Genomic DNA, 16,751 nt, shown 5'->3' with positions numbered 1-16,751 from the left:
TGCATTAAAGGGACATAAAAGTAATAATTCAACTTTCATGATTCAGATATTGCTGTTGATTTTAAGAAACACTTTAACTTACTTCTGTTATTAAATGTACATCATTCCTTTCCTATTCTTTGTTGAAAATCATACCTAGGTATTTGCAATAGGGCAATAATAAAATTCTCTAACACATTTTCTTCCTTTTTTCACTTTTATCTCCCTAGTTTGCAAATATCATATGAGATGTGGCATCAGTGATATTTACTATTTAGGCAACTCTTTTTTTAAGATGAGACCACTAAAAGGATTGGTTGAACAGATATAAATAGCAGTTAAATTAGTCATCACTAAAATGTGGAAGGAAGATGTCTTGGTTCAGCACCAACAGCTTGTGGGTTGTGTACACAAAACTATTAGATATATACATGTCAGCTACTAGTTTAATAGCTTTTTATTCTTCATTTTTTTGTACTCTCTTTAAATTATATTAGGACATGCTGTGCATTTTATTTTTGATCCAGAATTTAAAGACATCTACAAAGAAAAGAAGAATAAAATAAAAGTTTTAGATTTTATGTATTTAGACTAAATGATCTATTATGTATTAGAGCTTTATGGGCTAAGCTGTGACTACTGAATGTCTTTTAAACCTTTTTATTACTTTTATGAATAATAAAAATTGATGAAGCAGCTGCATGGGGCATTCAAAGAAGTTACAGTCCAGTGGTTTTATGGAGAAGCAGCTGGAGACGTAGGGGTTGTATGGGTTATATGGAGCAATAGGATGAGTTAAAGAGACATCAAGGCATTGTAGAGTGTGTGATACTGAGCAACAGAGGAAGAGATGGGAAGAGTACATGCAAGCAGGATAAGGGTGCTATTCTAATCTAGGGCTAGATTATGAGTGGAGCGCAATATTGCCGCTCCACTCAGTAATACCAGCACACAGGAATGTGCGCTGGTATTACAAATGAGGCACAATGAGAACACGGCCTGGAAGCCTTGCACTCACAAGAGCGTGCTTCCATAGGCTCTAATAGGAGCCTTGTTCTCATGCTGTCAGACACGGCAAACCACCTAGTGCAGCGCAGGGGGCAATTCATGCAGTGACGGACAGCAATAATTAAATAAATATATATATATACTGTACCTATATTGTGTATATATATATATATATATATATATATATATATATACATATATATTTATGTGTTTATTTATGTATATACACATATTAACACATAAATATATATGTATATAAGCATATTAACACATAAATATATATGTATATAAGCATATTAACACATAAATATATATGTATATAAGCATATTAACACATAAATATATATGTATATAAGCATATTAACACATACATATATATATATGTATATAAGCATATACAGTATATACTTAAAGTAAAAACACAGTCCCCATTTAATTCTATGTAAAAGCACTTTCAGTGCTGTTTTTTCTTTTTCTTTCTTTCAAACACCACACATCACCTCACTTTAACCCCTTATAACTGCTTTGTGCAGTTTTTTATTAAAAAAAAAAATTAAAATGCTCATATTATTTATTTATTTTAAAGAACTGTCCACTTTATTTGGGGGCAATTTGGCAACTTTTTATCCTTAACCACAGGCCTGAACTCTGATTAATTGTGCTTAGCGCAAAGTGAAACCACAAGCTTGCGGGAGCATTAACCAGCCACTTGTAACAGCTTGTTATTTAACGTGCGCTCGTAAAGTGGCTTATTGGACACGTCAAAATAGTGCTCCACTTGTAATCTAGCCCTTAGTTTGAATCAATTACAAATCTTAGTGATATCAAATTCCTGCTTCATAGAGAGCCAATACCTGTTGGGTATAATGCTGCTAAAAAACACGGGAGCCTTTTTTTCCTTCAGATAAGTGGAAGCAACGTAATTCTGTTTTATCAGAAGGGCTAGTAGCAGAAATGATATTAACCAAAACAAAATAGTTATATTCTATTTCTATTCAAACAAACTTGAAAGAAAGGATTTACACGTTTAACAAACCTATAAATACAGCCAGAAACTTGTATCTTGTATGCACACACAGAGAACAAGAATTAGCTACCAGTTGCACAGATATGGAGCATTATGTGCTGAAACTGGGCAAAGAGGGGACATAGTAAGAAATTAGGAAGAGAGGAGCCAGATTAAAAGCACAAGACAGTTGCATTGGGCCCTCTGGGTATGAGGTTGGAGAACCCTAATATACAGTCTATGGATTTTCTGATCTTTAAAGGGACATTGCATACAAGATTGTTCTATGAAAAAGCTGCAATTATGGTAAATATTGTTTGAATTAAAAAAAAAGGATAATAAAACTAAGATATAGTGACCACTAGGTCATAACATCAATTTCAATGCAATGTTCATGGACAGAGATGCACCTTCATAATAATAATAACAATGTTATTATTTGCAAAGACAAAACACAATGAACTTTGAAAAAAAAAAATACATTTTATAATGCTACAAAGAAAAAAAATAATACTGTAAGGTCCCTTTAAATCATTGTCTCAAAGGAACACTGGTCCTGCTACAACTACAAAATGTTTTCTCTTAGTGTCATTACTTCCAAGGAGAAACCTACAAGGACAGTGCCATTAGATGAGTCTGACATAAGCTGTGCATCTGATCAAGCTTTTTTTTTTCAAATAGTAATATAGGGCTTAAACATCAAAGGGACATTAAACCCCAAATTTTTCTTTCATGATTCAGGTAGCGAATACAATTATAAATAACATTCCAATTTACTTCTATTAGCTAATTTGCTTCATTCTTTAGATATCATTTGTTGACAAAATAGCAATGCATATAAGTGAGCCAATCAAACAAGGCATCTATGTGCAGCCACCAATCAGCAGCTACTGAGCCTATCTAGATATGCTTTTCAGCAAAGAATATCAAAAGAATGAAGCAAATTAGATAACATAAGTAAATTAGAAAGTTGTTTAAAATGGCATGCTCTTTCTAAATCATGAAAGAAAAAAATGTGTGTTTCATGTGTAGTCTCCTTGGGGTCAATTTATCAAGCTCCATATGAAGGTTCGCCGGAAACAGAAGTTATAAAGCAGCGTTCTAAAGACCCCTGCTCCATAACTTGTCCGCCTGCTCGAGGCCGCGGACAGAAATCAACCCAATCAAATACGATGGGGATGATTGACACCCCCTGCTAGCAGCCGATTGGCCGCAAATCTGCAGGGGGCGGCAGTGCAACAGCAGTTCACAAGAACTGGTGGTGCAATGATAAATGCTGACAGCGTATGCTGTTGCATTTATCGATGTGCAGCGGACATGATATGCTACATCGTATCATGTCCGCTTGCACTTACATAAATATACCCCCTGGTCTCAATTTTATCCTTTACCAGTAGGGAAAAAAATTACATGGGAAACATAATTTTTTTTTTAACAAGCAATAACATATTTTTCCCTTGGATAATGAATATAAACATCAGGATAACATATACTGATTGCAATAGACAAGTGTAATAATTAGCTGCAGGGAACCTGACAGCATAACACGCTCTTGTTTCCAGCACTACCAGTTATGTGTACTGAGGTCTGCAGCACAATATTACAGCAGAATCGGAGACAGACCAAAGTGTTCACGTACTCACAGCAAGCACCAATGAAAGCCAATATGGAGTCATTCACATGCACAGCTCTGTCAAGTGAGCATGAATTAGCAGACGATATAAACAAAGCCCATTTCCCAGCCTGTCCCCTTATCATGTTACTCCTTTCACTTCACAGTCTTTATCTCTTTCACTTCTCTTTGACCTAAGTACCTTACTACTTTATCTATCTATCTATCTATCTATCTAATATCTTTATATCTGTGTGTGTATATTTCCTCTAAAAAATATGGAAATCCTCTAAATTGTAAGCTCATTGGAACAGTGCCCTCATCCACTATCAATCTGTATAGCCGAGTCTTATACATTTTTAATATACAACATGAGTTCTCCAGTACCTGCGTATTACTACTAATAATGTAAAATATATTTGACAAACATAGTAGTAAACTGGATAGAAACAAAAAAAGTAAACAAGACGAAGACAAACTATGGGGTCAAAAATGTTTTGCATTACACCACTGTTCATGATTTACCTGAGGTCAGTGGTAAAGAGTAACGATAACTTGTTTATGCAGAGACTGGCGATGGTATGTTCCCAGTATATAAATATATATACATACACACACACAGACTGTCTCTCACATGGGTTTGCTATATTTGTCTGCCCCTGCAGCTGTCACACTATCTGTGTCCTACGTTACCTTTGCACGTCTGAAACATGCTCTGAATATATCCAGTAGAGGCATGTTGAAGATCTTGAGACCCTCAGATGGGTATTTGGGGCTTTGATGGAGCTAGAGCGCAGCCAGCCCCAAGCAGATCCATGGAATAAAGGGTTAGAACAGCTGTGAGAAGAGCTGTCAGTGAGGGAGGGAGAGAGAAAGGCGGAGCGGATAATTCAAATCCTGCACCGTTATGCTGTTGGCTGGATCTGCATCTCTGAATCAGACATCCTGGCAAGTGAAAGGTGCTGCGGCTGCAGAGTATACGGGGAAACTCTCAGAGCAGTCCATGAAAACATTGCTTCCCATAATTATTATATTTTTTTTTTTAAAAAGCAAATTTGTTATCCAAGCAAGAAAATCTATAAAGCACAGTTTTATTAAATGATGAGATTATATTGTTTAATATAGATTTTATATACATATTTATATTGGAATATGTGGTAAATAAATGCTAAATGTAATTGTGAAAGCTTAATGATTAAAGCCCATATTAATCTGAGAATAATACATTGATGTATTTTCTAAAATGATATTAGTTGTTTAAATATGGAAGATATCAGTGCAATGTAAAAGTTCTCTTTCTCCATAAAAGTGAAAAACAAGTAATGGCTCCACTGGAAGTGAAAGGGTTAAAGAGCCCTCCTCTTCCAGGACACCCTGCTCTCCCCACTCACTGTGAGCTGGCAGCTGATGTGCAGCCTGGGAATAGGAAGAAACTACATCTGTCCTCTGGCCTGCTGGACTCTGGCCAAGTGATCACAACATTCCTTCCATAAAGAAGACAGAGCTCAAAAGAGAAAAATCTGTGCTTTTCTCCCTTATCCCACAATCTATATAGCCCCATGTCTAACACACAGACTACTTGCTGCATCTGGTTCACTGCCATATGTGTGGGGATGGGCATTATCAGCTTGAGATACACTGATCTGCCAGGCCTGGTCAGAATGCCTAGTTTTCAGATCCAAAAACATTTTGAGCCTGAAGTTTGACATTTAATCATGATTAAAGCACTGGATTATTGCTACTACTTCTGCCTGGAGTTATGTCCGTGGATCCACATCTACATTTAAAGAGACATGAAATTTAAAAATCTTCTTTCATGATTCAGATAGATAATACAATTTTAAACTACTTTCCAGTTTATTTGTATGATCTAATTTGCTTTAATTCTTTTGGTATCCTTTGTTGAAAAGCATACCTAGGTAGGCTGGGAGCTAGCTGCTGATTGGTGGCTGCACATGTTCCTCTTATCATTGGCTTACCGATTTGTTCATCTAGCTCCATGTAGTTCATTGCTGCACCTTCAATAAAGGATTCCAAGAGAATAAAGCAAAACTGATAGCAGTAAATTAGAAAGAATGGTATGTTCTATCTGAATCATGAAAGAAAAATGTCAGGTTTCATGTCCCTTTAAGTATGGGATGGCCAAATAGCAGCCTATAGGCTACATGTGACCTTCTGCACTAGTTTTTGCTGAGCTAAGAATGTGTTCTATAGTTTTTGTGGAAAAAAGTAAAACTACAAATGTGCTATAGGACTTCTACTATGTGAGCAAACAAGGTGGCTACATCTGAAAATAGAAGGGAAGACTAGCAGACTCAGTAACCTTACTAAGTAAGACCCTATGCCACTGGAAATGTTTAAGAAATATATTAATATTATTTGTGTGTTTAATAGCCATAAGTTTAACGTGATGGTAAAGCAACAAATGTAATGTTGTTCTTCTTTTTCTTGTTATCTGACATGTCATTTGAAAAAATGTTCAATAAAAATGTATTTCAACTAAAGTGATGGTAAAGATTTACATTTAGAAATTAGGATATAGAATCTATATAAATATGTAAGTGAGAATGCTATTCTTTTTTATTTTCTTCTCGTAAACAGTTTTATATCCTATATAATAAAAGGCCAAGTGTGTTTGTCCGAAGCTGTCATGCGCAGTAGAGACTGCGCACAAGGACAAACACACCTGGCCCTCAAGACTGCAGACCCGAGTGAGTAGCGAGACGGGCCGCCGGGCGTGAATTGGGCAGGGCTGGACGGGGCAGGGCGTGATGTGGGCGGGGTCGGCGGGTCATGGGCGGGGCAAGGCGGGCGTGGTCGTTCAAGGCCGTGCAGAGATCTCAAAAGAGGGGGCATAGAGAGAGAGCAAACGAGAGGGAGAGAGACAGCAAACGAGAGGGGGAGAGACAGCAAAAGAAAGGGGAGAGAGATCAAAAGAGGGGAGATAGAGAGATCAAAAGAGAGGGGGGGAGGGAGAGCAAAAGAAAGGGGAGAGGGAGATCAAGAGGGGAGATAGATAGAGCAAAGGAGAGGGAGAGAGACAGCAAAAGAGAGGGGGGAGGGAGAGCAAAAGAAAGGGAGAGATAGATCAAAAGAGGGGAGATAGAGAGAGCAAAAGAGAGGAAGAGAGACAGCAAAAGAGAGGGGGAGGGAGAGAAAAAGAAAGGGGAGAGATAGATCAAAAGAGGGGAGATAGAGAGAGTAAAAGAGAGGTAGAGAGACAGCAAAAGAGAGGGGGAGGGAAAGCAAAAGAAAGGGGAGAGAGATCAAAAGAGGGGAGATATAGAGAGCAAAAGATAGGGGGGAGGGAGAGCAAAAGAGAGGGGGGAGGGAGTGCAAAAGAGAGGGGAGAGAGAGAGAGCAAAAGAGAGGGGGAGAGAGAGCATAAGAGAGGGGGAGAGAAAGAGCAAAAGAGATGGGGGAGATAGAGCAAAATAGAGGGGGAAAGAGAGCAAAAGAAAGGAGAGAGAGAGACAGCAAAAGAGAGGAGGGAAAGAGAGCAAAAGAAAGAGGAGAGAGAGAGCAAAGGAGGGGGGAGAGATAGAGCAAAATAGGGGGAATGGAGACAGCGAAATAGAGGGGGAGAGACATCAAAAGAGAGGGGGAGAGAGCAAAAGAAAGGGGGAGAGAAAGAGCAAAAGGGGGGGAGAGCAAAAGAGGGGGGATAGAGAGAGCAAAAGAGAGGGAGAGAGAGAGCAAAAGAGAGGGAGAGAGAGCAAAAGAGGTGGATAGAGAGAGCAAAAGAGAGGGAGAGAGAAAAAAAGAGGGGGAGAGAGCAAAAGAGAGGGGGAGAGAGAGCAAAAGAGAGGGGGGAGAGCGCAAAAGAGGGAGGAAAAGAGAGGGAGGAGAGAGAGAGCAAAAGAGAGGGGGATAGAGTAAGAGCAAGGGGTGGAACCGCTGTATTGCAAAAATTGGCCCGTATACACAGGCTTTAGGACTAGTTATAAATAATTTATTAAATATTTCATACCTGTTATACTTCTTCCATCCCCCACTTTCCTATACCCTTCTATAGTGTAGTGGTGTATATAGAGATCTCACCTGCTTAATGCCATAAACGCACCCGGCATCTGGTAAACAGGAATATGGACTGCACATGCGCAGTTTGTCTACACTGTCACTCAGTACAACACTGATGTAAACAATGAATAATGAGAATGTGTTGCTTAGCTCTACCTCCGTCGAAATGCATGGTTCATCTTACAATAGGCCAGATTACGAGTGGAGCATTATTTAATTCTCCCGCTCGAGCAATAGCTGCGCTAGAAGTTTCTAGCACTTGTCAGGTTGCGCTCGTATTGTGACTTGAACATAAATTGTATTAGCTCACCCGCTAACCCAACAAGCGCAAAAAGCCAAAGTTGGAATATTGCGTGCGTGTTCACGTATTCCACCATAGAAGTCAATAGAGCAAAAAAGCTGCACTAACCCGAATTACAAATATGAATATATCACATACAAGAATATGTTCTATTTATTCATAAATACATATTTCTATATATCTGATTATATTTTGGTACAATATATATCTATACCTATATATATATATATATATATTCATGATTATATATAGGTAACGTTATATACAAATATATATATATATATATATATATATAAATATCTATTTATAAATACATAGAACATATTCTGCTATGAGCATAACATTAGAAGATTGGAATGTCAAATATTTACAGTAAATACATAGTATAACACTTTATTAAATATGACTATTGCATAAATATACTTTTACATGTTTTAATCTACTTAAAGGGACAGTCTACTCCAGAATTTGTATTGCTTAAAAAGATCCCTTTATTACCAATTCCCCAGTTTTGCATAACCAACACTGTTATATTAATTCACTTATTACCTCTGTGATTACCTGCTTTCTAAGCCTCTGCAGACTGCCCCCCTTATCTCAAGGAACAGTAGGAGAAATATCAGTGTATAAACGGTGCCAGAAGATAAATTAAATTTAGGTCCGCCTGTCGGACCTAAATCGACACTCCCCTCGATGGAAATGAAATTATCAGGTAAGCATAATTTATGTTTTCCATCTAAAGGGGAGGAGAGTCCACAGCTTCATTCATTACTTTTGGGAACATATACCCAAGCTCTAGAGTACACTGAATGAAAAGGCGGGAAAAGGCGGACCCTAATCTGAGGGCACCACCGCCTGCAAAACCTTTCTCCAAAAAACAGTTTCCGCAGAAGCAGAAACGTCAAATTTGTAAAACTTTTTAAAAGTATGTAAGGAGGACCATGTAGCCACCTTACAAATTTTTTCCATAGAAGCCTAATTCTTGAAGGCCCAAGACGAAGTCACAGTTCTAGTTCAATGAGCCGTTATTCTCTGAGTCAAGCTCTTCAACCAAAAGGACAAAGAAGTAGCAGAGGCACTCTGCCCCTTGCGCTTCCCAGAATACACCACAAAAACAGAATTTATGTTTACCTGATAAATTTCTTTCTCCAACGGTGTGTCCGGTCCACGGCGTCATCCTTACTTGTGGGATATTCTCTTCCCCAACAGGAAATGGCAAAGAGCCCAGCAAAGCTGGTCACATGATCCCTCCTAGGCTCCGCCTACCCCAGTCATTCGACCGACGTTAAGGAGGAATAATAGCATAGGAGAAACCATATGGTACCGTGGTGACTGTAGTTAAAGAAAATAAATTATCAGACCTGATTAAAAAACCAGGGCGGGCCGTGGACCGGACACACCGTTGGAGAAAGAAATTTATCAGGTAAACATAAATTCTGTTTTCTCCAACATAGGTGTGTCCGGTCCACGGCGTCATCCTTACTTGTGGGAACCAATACCAAAGCTTTAGGACACGGATGAAGGGAGGGAGCAAATCAGGTCACCTAAATGGAAGGCACCACGGCTTGCAAAACCTTTCTCCCAAAAATAGTCTCAGAAGAAGCAAAAGTATCAAACTTGTAAAATTTGGTAAAAGTGTGCAGAGAAGACCAAGTCGCTGCCCTACATATCTGATCAACAGAAGCCTCGTTCTTGAAGGCCCATGTGGAAGCCACAGCCCTAGTGGAATGAGCCGTGATTCTTTCGGGAGGCTGCCGTCCGGCAGTCTCGTAAGCCAATCTGATGATGCTTTTAATCCAAAAAGAGAGAGAGGTAGAAGTTGCTTTTTGACCTCTCCTTTTACCTGAATAAACAACAAACAGGGAAGATGTTTGTCTAAAATCCTTTGTAGCATCTAAATAGAATTTTAGAGCGCGAACAACATCCAAATTATGGAACAAGCGTTCCTTCTTTGAAACTGGTTTCGGACACAGAGAAGGTACGATAATCTCCTGGTTAATGTTTTTGTTAGAAACAACTTTTGGAAGAAAACCAGGTTTAGTACGTAAAACCACCTTATCTGCATGGAACACCAGATAAGGAGGAGAACACTGCAGAGCAGATAATTCTGAAACTCTTCTAGCAGAAGAAATTGCAACTAAAAACAAAACTTTCCAAGATAATAACTTAATATCAACGGAATGTAAGGGTTCAAACGGAACCCCCTGAAGAACTGAAATAACTAAATTGAGACTCCAAGGAGGAGTCAAAGGTTTGTAAACAGGCTTGATTCTAACCAGAGCCTGAACAAAGGCTTGAACATCTGGCACAGCTGCCAGTTTTTTGTGAAGTAACACCGACAAGGCAGAAATCTGTCCCTTCAGGGAACTTGCCGATAATCCTTTTTCCAATCCTTCTTGAAGGAAGGATAGAATCCTAGGAATCTTAACCTTGTCCCAAGGGAATCCTTTAGATTCACACCAACAGATATATTTTTTCCAAATTTTATGGTAAATCTTTCTAGTTACAGGCTTTCTGGCCTGAACAAGAGTATCGATAACAGAATCTGAGAAACCTCGCTTCGATAAAATCAAGCGTTCAATCTCCAAGCAGTCAGCTGGAGTGAAACCAGATTCGGATGTTCGAACGGACCCTGAACAAGAAGGTCTCGTCTCAAAGGTAGCTTCCAAGGTGGAGCCGATGACATATTCACCAGATCTGCATACCAAGTCCTGCGTGGCCACGCAGGAGCTATCAAGATCACCGACGCCCTCTCCTGATTGATCCTGGCTACCAGCCTGGGGATGAGAGGAAACGGCGGGAACACATAAGCTAGTTTGAAGGTCCAAGGTGCTACTAGTGCATCCACTAGAGCCGCCTTGGGATCCCTGGATCTGGACCCGTAGCAAGGAACTTTGAAGTTCTGACGAGAGGCCATCAGATCCATGTCTGGAATGCCCCAAAGTTGAGTGACTTGGGCAAAGATTTCCGGATGGAGTTCCCACTCCCCCGGATGCAATGTCTGACGACTCAGAAAATCCGCTTCCCAATTTTCCACTCCCGGGATGTGGATAGCAGACAGGTGGCAGGAGTGAGACTCCGCCCATAGAATGATCTTGGTCACTTCTTCCATCGCTAGGGAACTCCTTGTTCCCCCCTGATGGTTGATATACGCAACAGTCGTCATGTTGTCTGATTGAAACCGTATGAACTTGGTCCTCGCTAGCTGAGGCCAAGCCTTGAGAGCATTGAATATCGCTCTCAGTTCCAGAATATTTATCGGTAGAAGAGATTCTTCCCGAGACCAAAGACCCTGAGCTTTCAGGGATCCCCAGACCGCGCCCCAGCCCATCAGACTGGCGTCGGTCGTGACAATGACCCACTCTGGTCTGTGGAATGTCATCCCTCGTGACAGGTTGTCCAGGGACAGCCACCAACGGAGTGAGTCTCTGGTCCTCTGATTTACTTGTATCTTTGGAGACAAGTCTGTATAGTCCCCATTCCACTGACTGAGCATGCACAGTTGTAACGGTCTTAGATGAATGCGCGCAAAAGGAACTATGTCCATTGCCGCTACCATCAACCCGATCACTTCCATGCACTGAGCTACGGAAGGAAGAGGAACGGAATGAAGTATTCGACAAGAGTCCAGGAGCTTTGTCTTTCTGGCCTCTGTTAGAAAAATCCTCATTTCTGAGGAGTCTATAATTGTTCCCAAGAAGGGAACCCTTGTTGACGGGGATAGAGAACTCTTTTCCACGTTCACTTTCCAGCCGTGCGATCTGAGAAAGGCCAGGACGATGTCCGTGTGAGCCTTTGCTCGAGGGAGGGACGACGCTTGAATTAGAATGTCGTCCAGGTAAGGTACTACTGCAATGCCCTTTGGTCTTAGCACAGCTAGAAGGGACCCTAGTACCTTTGTGAAAATCCTTGGAGCAGTGGCTAATCCGAAAGGAAGCGCCACGAACTGGTAATGTTTGTCCAGGAATGCAAACCTTAGGAACCGATGATGTTCCTTGTGGATAGGAATATGTAGATACGCATCCTTTAAATCCACCGTGGTCATGAATTGACCTTCCTGGATGGAAGGAAGGATAGTTCGAATGGTTTCCATCTTGAAAGATGGGACCTTGAGAAATTTGTTTAAGATCTTGAGATCTAGGATTGGTCTGAATGTTCCCTCTTTTTTGGGAACTATGAACAGATTGGAGTAGAACCCCATCCCTTGTTCTCTCAATGGAACAGGATGAATCACTCCCATTTTTAACAGGTCTTCTACGCAAAGTAAGAACGCCTGTCTTTTTATGTGGTCTGAAGACAACTGAGACCTGTGGAACCTTCCCCTTGGGGGAAGTCCCTTGAATTCCAGAAGATAACCCTGGGAGACTATTTCTAGCGCCCAAGGATCCAGAACATCTCTTGCCCAAGCCTGAGCGAAGAGAGAGAGTCTGCCCCCCACCAGATCCGGTCCCGGATCGGGGGCCGATATTTCATGCTGTCTTGGTAGCAGTGGCAGGTTTCTTTGCCTGCTTTCCCTTGTTCCAGCCTTGCATTGGTCTCCAAGCTGGCTTGGCCTGAGAAGTATTACCTTCTTGCTTAGAGGACGTAGCACCTTGGGCTGGTCCGTTTTTACGAAAGGGACGAAAATTAGGTCTATTTTTTTGCCTTGAAAGGCCGATCCTGAGGAAGGGCATGGCCCTTACCCCCAGTGATATCAGAGATAATCTCCTTCAAGTCAGGACCAAACAGCGTTTTCCCCTTGAAAGGAATGTTTAGTAGCTTGTTCTTGGAAGACGCATCAGCCGACCAAGATTTCAACCAAAGCGCTCTGCGCGCCACAATAGCAAACCCAGAATTCTTAGCCGCTAACTTAGCCAATTGCAAAGAGGCGTCAAGAGTGAAAGAATTAGCCAATTTGAGAGCATTGACTCTGTCCATAATCTCCTCATAAGGAGGCGAGTCACTATCGAGCACCTTAATCAGTTCATCAAACCAGAAATATGCGGCTGTAGTGACAGGGACAATGCATGAAATGGGTTGTAGAAGGTAACCCTGCTGAACAAACATCTTTTTAAGCAAACCTTCTAATTTTTTATCCATAGGATCTTTGAAAGCACAACTATCCTCTATGGGAATAGTGGTGCGTTTGTTTAAAGTAGAAACCGCTCCCTCGACCTTGGGGACTGACTGCCATAAGTCCTTTCTGGGGTCGACCATAGGAAACAATTTTTTAAATATGGGGGGAGGGACGAAAGGAATACCGGGCCTTTCCCATTCTTTATTAACAATGTCCGCCACCCGCTTGGGTATAGGAAAAGCTTCTGGGAGCCCCGGCACCTCCAGGAACTTGTCCATTTTACATAGTTTCTCTGGGATGACCAAATTTTCACAATCATCCAGAGTGGATAATACCTCCTTAAGCAAAATGCGGAGATGTTCCAATTTAAATTTAAAAGTAATCACATCAGATTCAGCCTGCTGAGAAATATTCCCTAAATCAGTAATTTCTCCCTCAGACAAAACCTCCCTGGCCCCCTCAGATTGGGTTAGGGGCCCTTCAGAGATATTAATATCAGCGTCGTCATGCTCTTCAGTAACTAAAACAGAGCATCCACGCTTACGCTGAACAGGGTTCATTTTGGCTAAAATGTTTTTGACAGAATTATCCATTACAGCCGTTAATTGTTGCATAGTAAGGAGTATTGGCGCGCTAGATGTACTAGGGGCCTCCTGAGTGGGCAAGACTCGTGTAGACGAAGGAGGGAATGATGCAGTACCATGCTTACTCCCCTCACTTGAGGAATCATCTTGGGCATCATTGTCATTATCACATAAATCACATTTATTTAAATGAATAGGAATTCTGGCTTCCCCACATTCAGAACACAGTCTATCTGGTAGTTCAGACATGTTAAACAGGCATAAACTTGATAAGAAAGTACAAAAAACGTTTTGAAATAAAACCGTTACTGTCACTTTAAATTTTAAACTGAACACACTTTATTACTGCAATTGCGAAAAAACATGAAGGAATTGTTCAAAATTCACCAAACTTTCACCACAGTGTCTTAAAGCCTTGAAAATATTGCACACCAAATTTGGAAGCTTTAACCCTTAAAATAACGGAACCGGAGCCGTTTTAAGCTTTAACCCCTTTACAGTCCCTGGTATCTGCTTTGCTGAGACCCAACCAAACCAAAGGGGAATACGATACCAAATGATGCCTTCAGAAGTCTTTTATAAGAATCAGAGCTCCTCTCACATGCGACTGCATGCCATGCCTCTCAAAAACAAGTGCGCAACACCGGCGCGAAAATGAGACTCTGCCTATGCTTTGGGAAAGCCCCTAAAGAATAAGGTGTCTAAAACAGTGCCTGCCGATATTATTATATCAAAATACCCAGAATAAATGATTCCTCAAGGCTAAATAAGTGTTAATATCAATCGATTTAGCCCAAAAAATGTCTACAGTCTAAATAAGCCCTTGTGAAGCCCTTATTTACAATCGTAATAAACATGGCTTACCGGATCCCATAGGGAAAATGACAGCTTCCAGCATTACATCGTCTTGTTAGAATGTGTCATACCTCAAGCAGCAAAGACTGCAAACTGTTCCCCCAACTGAAGTTAATGCTCTCAACAGTCCTGTGTGGAACAGCCATGGATTTTAGTTACGGTTGCTAAAATCATTTTCCTCATACAAACAGAATTCTTCATCTCTTTTCTGTTTCTGAGTAAATAGTACGTACCAGCACTATTTGAAAATAACAAACTCTTGATTGAATAATGAAAAACTACAGTTAAACACTAAAAAACTCTAAGCCATCTCCGTGGAGATGTTGCCTGTACAACGGCAAAGAGAATGACTGGGGTAGGCGGAGCCTAGGAGGGATCATGTGACCAGCTTTGCTGGGCTCTTTGCCATTTCCTGTTGGGGAAGAGAATATCCCACAAGTAAGGATGACGCCGTGGACCGGACACACCTATGTTGGAGAAAAGAGATGTAGACTGTCTGAAATCCTTCGTAGCCTGAAGATAGAACTTCAGGGTACGAACCACATCCAGATTATGAAGTAACCTCTCCTTAGAAGAAGAAGGGTTAGGACACAAATATGGAACCACTATTTCCTGATTGATGTTGCGGGTAGACACCACCTTGGAAAGAAACCCCAAACCAGTGCGAAGCACAGCCTTATCTGCATGAAAAAAAACAGATAAGGTGGCTCACATTGCAAGGCAGCCAGCTTAAATACTCTGCATGCCGATGCAATGGCCAACAGGAAGCGAACCTTCCAAGACAAAATCTTAATGTCAATGGAATGCATAGGCTCAAACGGAACCCTCTGCAAAACCTTAAGGACCAAGTTTAAGCTCCACGGGGAAGCAGAATGTCTGAAGACAGGCCTGATTCTAGACAGGGCCTGAACAAAGGATTGGATGTCAGGGAGCTCAGCGAGTCTCCTGTGCAACAAGACTGAAAATGCCGAAATCTGTCCCTTTAAGGAACTAGCGGCAAGACCCTTCTCCAAACCGTCCTGGAGAAAGGACAGAATCCTGGATACCTTCATCTTATGCCAAGGATATCCATGCTTCTCACACCAGGACAAGTAAGTCCTCCACACCTTATGGTAGATGCGACAAGTGACTGGCTTCCTTGGCTGAATTAGAGTACCAATCACACTTCCCGAAAAGCCTCTCTTGGGCAAGACTAGGCGTTCAATCTCCACGCAGTCAGCCTCAGAAAATCCAGATTTTGATGTTGAAAAGGGCCCTGTTCCAGCAGATCCCTGCGACCGGGTAACTTTCACAGCGGAGAGGATGATATCCCCACCAGATCTGCAAACCACATCCTCCGCAGCCACGACGAAGCAATTAGAATGGCCGAAGTCCGCTCCTGTTTGATTCGTGCCACAACACAAGGTAGAAGAGGTAACGGTGGAAAAATGTAAGCTAGGCTGAACCCCAAGGCACTGCTAAGGCATCAATTAGCTCTGCATGGGGATCCCTGGACCTCAAACCGTATTGGGGTAGCTTGCAATTGAGTCTGGACACCATGAGAATTCCCACCTGAGACAAATCTCTGCAAACACTTCGGGGTCAAGGGACCATTCCCCCGGATTGAAGGTTTGTCTGCTGAGAAAGTCTGCTTCCCAGTTGTCCACACCTGGAATGCTGAGATCGAGCAGGTGTGGGACGCCCATTCCAAGATCTGAGACACCTCTTTCATAGCTAGGGAGCTCCTCGTACCCCCCTGATGGTTGATGTAAGCCACCAAGGTAATGTTGTCGGTCTGGAATCTGATGAAGCTGAATGACCCCAGAAGAGGCCATGCCTCCAGAGCATTGTAGATTGCTCGGAGTTCCAGAATATTTATCGGAAGGAGAGACTCCTCCAAGAACCATTTTCCTTGTTCCATCCTGGCACCACAAACAGCTCCCCATCCTGCCAGACTCTCGTCCGTGGTCACAATCTCCCAGTATGGTCTCAAGAAACATGTACCCATGGACAGCTGCTCCAGATGGCTCCACCAAGAGAGGGAGATCCGAGTCCGAGCATCCATGGATATTTGTTGTGATAGATCTGAATGATCGCTGTTCCACCGTCTCAACATGCACAATTGAAGAGGTCTGAGATGGAACCTTGCGAATGGAATGGAATGACGTATATGCTGGAAACCATGAGTCCGATCACCTCCATACACTGAGCCACTGATGGGCTTGAGGAGGACTGAAGGGCAAGACAAGAGGACGCAATCTTCCTGCGTCGATGGTCTGTGAGAAAAATTTTCATGGACCTAAGATTCTATTATCGTGCCCAGGAACTCCAACCTGTTACTGGGAACCAGG

The 16,751-nt window shown here is 41.6% G+C and overlaps 1 protein-coding gene across 2 annotated transcripts in view; it reads right to left on the bottom strand.

The window, feature by feature from the left end:
• Nucleotides 1-16,751, bottom strand: part of STARD8 (StAR related lipid transfer domain containing 8) — a 432,650-nt gene that overhangs the window by 303,863 nt on the left and 112,036 nt on the right. Inside the window, exon 1 of one of the 2 annotated variants that reach the window (XM_053699033.1) lies at nucleotides 4,299-4,477. The exons of the other annotated variant lie outside the window; for it this stretch is intronic. Within the exon in view, the coding sequence (XP_053555008.1) occupies nucleotides 4,299-4,343 (45 nt within the window). The 5' untranslated portion in view covers nucleotides 4,344-4,477. Of the gene's footprint in view, nucleotides 1-4,298; nucleotides 4,478-16,751 lie in introns of those variants that run through there. 2 annotated transcript variants of the gene reach the window in all.

The sequence above is a fragment of the Bombina bombina genome, chromosome 1 (genome assembly GCF_027579735.1).
Source record: "Bombina bombina isolate aBomBom1 chromosome 1, aBomBom1.pri, whole genome shotgun sequence".
Taxonomy (NCBI): domain Eukaryota; kingdom Metazoa; phylum Chordata; class Amphibia; order Anura; family Bombinatoridae; genus Bombina; species Bombina bombina.
The sequence above is the reverse complement of the archived record's forward strand: the minus strand, read 5'-3'. Positions and strand labels throughout refer to the sequence as shown.